The 3,480-nt window shown below is 38.1% G+C and overlaps 1 protein-coding gene across 1 annotated transcript in view; it reads right to left on the bottom strand.

Moving 5' to 3' along the window:
• The window catches only part of LOC107756325 (galectin-9-like), a 5,704-nt gene extending 3,055 nt beyond the window's left edge, over positions 1 to 2,649 (bottom strand). Inside the window, exons 1-4 of the mRNA XM_016573382.1 lie at positions 2,522 to 2,649; positions 1,342 to 1,430; positions 667 to 871; positions 402 to 521 (exon numbers count right to left, since the gene is read on the bottom strand). Of these exons, the coding sequence (XP_016428868.1) occupies positions 402 to 521; positions 667 to 871; positions 1,342 to 1,430; positions 2,522 to 2,557 (450 nt within the window). The 5' untranslated portion in view covers positions 2,558 to 2,649. The remainder of the gene's footprint in view (positions 1 to 401; positions 522 to 666; positions 872 to 1,341; positions 1,431 to 2,521) is intronic.
• Positions 2,650 to 3,480: the final 831 nt, after the last annotated feature.

Here is a 3,480-nt window from a genome sequence, read left to right as displayed (position 1 = left end):
AAAAAAAAAAAAAAAAAAAATATATATATATACAGTATTTTACAATATTAATAATTTTACTGTATTTTTGACCAAATAAGAGTGCATTTTTTCAAAAATCATTCTAATATGCAGATTTGGTGTTTAAAAACACTTCTCATTATTATCATATTATTATATTTTTTGATGATTAGAAAGTTCAAAAGAACTGCATTTATTTGAAAAAGAAATCTTTTATAACATTATAAATGTCTTAACAGTCACTATTTCCATAGTTAATGTGATGAACTGCACTTGTGATTACTTCATTCATCCATTACAAAACACCGGCACATAAAAGTAATTTTAAACACTAGCTCAAAAAAGTGAAGTTAGTTCTGAGAAAAGTTCTGCAGTGGCATCGCGCCTATTTTTGTTCTCACCGCAGGATTCTGGAAAGCAATAGAGTTCAACTCCACCATTCCCTCCACTGAGATGGTGTCCACCTGAGTGAATGGAATACGGTGTCTATAGTCCATGAAGTGTCTCCCATTAGTAGATATCTAGAGAGAACCATCATAAAAATCATAAATGAAATGAGGTGAAATGCCTTTCTAGTAATTTACTATTTATCGTTCTGCTGATTAAAAAGAAAGATGAAAAATGGATTGATGCTACTCAGAAATCTGAAAGTGAATGACCTTGTACCTTGTATTTGTCCTGCTCGACAAGGATCTGGAGGGTGAATGTTTGGCCTTGGGGGAAGGGAGCTTCATATTTGCGTTCCTCTGAGCCCCAGCACCTGCTCTGGGAGGTGTTGTGCACGACATACCCAGGGCTCTCATAGCGTGGGTTAAAGTGCAGAGCAATATCAGCCCCGGAATGAGATCCACACTGCAGGTTCACATGAAATCTGCAGGACAAAGAGGAATAAGAGAGGTATGAGAGAAAACTGGGTAACAAGGAAGTTGTAACAAGGAAAGTGTGATCGGATCATCTCATCTAATCTCTGATCTGATATGTTCTAAAATAGTTGCAGGGCTCAAGAAATGACACCTGAATTGGTAAATAATTATTTTAAAATGAGCATTTTACCACTAAAAAGCATTAAGAGCTCTTTTGCAGTGTAAATAAAGGGAAACAGCATATTGTAGACTCTTCTCATCTTTTTCACACATCTTGGTTGCCTCTGATCATTAACCTAATTAAGTAGAGACCATATTATACCACTACACTACTAAAACAATAAAGGCCAACACCAAAGAATTATGTATAAAATTATCCATAAGAAAACATTGTAGTTATTTAATCTATTTTATTACCCTAAATGAAAATGAAATAATTTCATGTCCTTGAAAACTAACATTAAACATTATTCCTCACCTGTTAGCCCCTGTCAAAACTCTTCCACTTATGATAATGCTCTTCCCGTCCTGCAGGCCTCCCTGGATTTGGCCACTGAATGGGATTCTCTGTGTTGATGCAAATAGTAATACCACACATAAGTAGTCATCTGCCTTGAGGAACTAATTCCTAATCATACGAATAAATTATTAAAATGGCTAGTTTTATACACGAAATTGGCCTACACCAGTGGCGTGGGCAGGCCTCCGGAGGGGAGAAGGGTATAACTGCAGCCTGGAGAACTCCAAATGGGGGCGGGTTTAATGTGTTGTTTTATAGATGTTTTGACGTTTTAAATATAGTTTGGCGGTTTTTTGATGATCCCGCCTCGCGGCGATGACGTCATCACTAGCGCGCGCTCACTCGAGAAGGGTATAACTGCAGCCCGGAGAACTCCAAATGGGGGCGGGAACTCCAAAACGGGGTGGGAGCTCCAAAATAGGGCGTGGCTTCCTCCCATTGACAGACAGGCACATGACACGCATGCGCTCTCACGGAGAATATTTATTTGTATAGCATATTTTATTTTAGATGAACTAGAAACAATGTTTAATTTAGAAAGTTTTATTTTGAAATGTAAGTCAATAACAACTGGCTGAAGCCACAGCCAATGGTGAAAGTCTTTGCGCGAGGAGACCCCGCCCCATTTTGGAGGTTCTGGCCACTTTTGGAGTTCACGCCCCATTTTGGTCTGCTTGCCGGAGTGGGGAGGTTAGGGTGGGGTCCCCCTCGAGCCCTCGAAACGCCACTACTCCCCTGCTCCTCCGGAGGTCTGTGCACGCCACTGGTCTAGGCTACAATAAAACTTCTATGAAACTCCACCACACCTTGTGCTGAGACAACTTGCCCCGCTTGCTGTAATGAACTGAACCTTTTTACTGAACGGTGAAAATAATGTTCAGTTAATAAAAAATTAATTAATTAATTAATTTTTAAAAATTACAATAAAAAACACAGGACCCCCCTCCCCCCATAACGGAGCGTAATGGAGTTTTAAGTGTGCGTGCAAAACCACACAGTAGCTTTAAATAGTGTAATAACTAAAAAAAAGAGAAAGTAAGAAAAAAATGCAAATAAAGGAGATGCTGAAAAACCATTGCTTATTACGACGCCATATGATTAATTTTTCAAAACAAAACTAAAAAAATCGGCCACTTACCGGGTTGTAAAACGGCTGTTGTTGATAAAAAGCCATTTGATCAGTTACTTTCCTGCAACTTTAAGTGTGTGGCCAAGAGAGACGAACAAAAGGGAAACGAGCAATTCGACAAACAGCTTTAAGACCCACCTACAAATGTCTGGTTTCCGAAGAAATGCAAGTTTCAGTTTCTCCATAAAACAAAATGGCCATTGTCCCCTGGGTGTAGGCTACATGTGGTTCAAAATTCAACCTACATGTAAAACATATAACCTAAGAGACTAAATATAGCCTATCTTTTAGGAATATTTGTATTTCATGTTATTCCATCCTTCCCATTTCCAAACTGCAACGTTATTTATTGCGTAACAGCGTAGCCTACGGAATAATCGAAACTGCAGAAGAGTTCTCCCTTGAGAAGTGCAAAACATATTGTAGGGGGACAGCGGGGCTCTTTCACTGAGGGAAAAACTGAAATGTAAATCGTTATGCACGGATAATCATCCTCTTATTCATACGTAACATATTAAAACATTAAATGTCAAGATGTCAGCTATAGCCTATAACATGATTCTAGAATGACTTGTAACATTGCGCTGCATGAGCAATTTGAATGTGCATTTGAATTGCCCAAATTAGGTTTGAGAGCTACAGCCTAGGAAAATCATGTAGATCACCTCGTAGGATTTTACACTAAACGTAAATGTAGTGGCGTACTTTTAGGAAATGTGTTGTCACACCAACTTACCAGCTGTTTGTACCATTTTTTAACAACCAGAGCCATAAAATGATGGGTCAGAGGAGTCTCAGACCACAGACAATGGATGTTTTTTTTTCTCTCTTTCTGATAGGCCTACATAAAACTCAGACAAGTATGTTGAACTAAAAAACATTTTTGAATTTTTTTTAATGTTGCGTTACTGCATAAGGGTATGTTTGTTTTTGAACAGGGTATATATATATATATATATATATATATA

The sequence above is a fragment of the Sinocyclocheilus rhinocerous genome, unplaced genomic scaffold (genome assembly GCF_001515625.1).
Source record: "Sinocyclocheilus rhinocerous isolate Xijiao unplaced genomic scaffold, SAMN03320098_v1.1 scaffold1152, whole genome shotgun sequence".
Classification (NCBI taxonomy): Eukaryota; Metazoa; Chordata; class Actinopteri; order Cypriniformes; family Cyprinidae; genus Sinocyclocheilus; species Sinocyclocheilus rhinocerous.
This window is presented reverse-complemented; position numbering and strand designations above follow the sequence as displayed.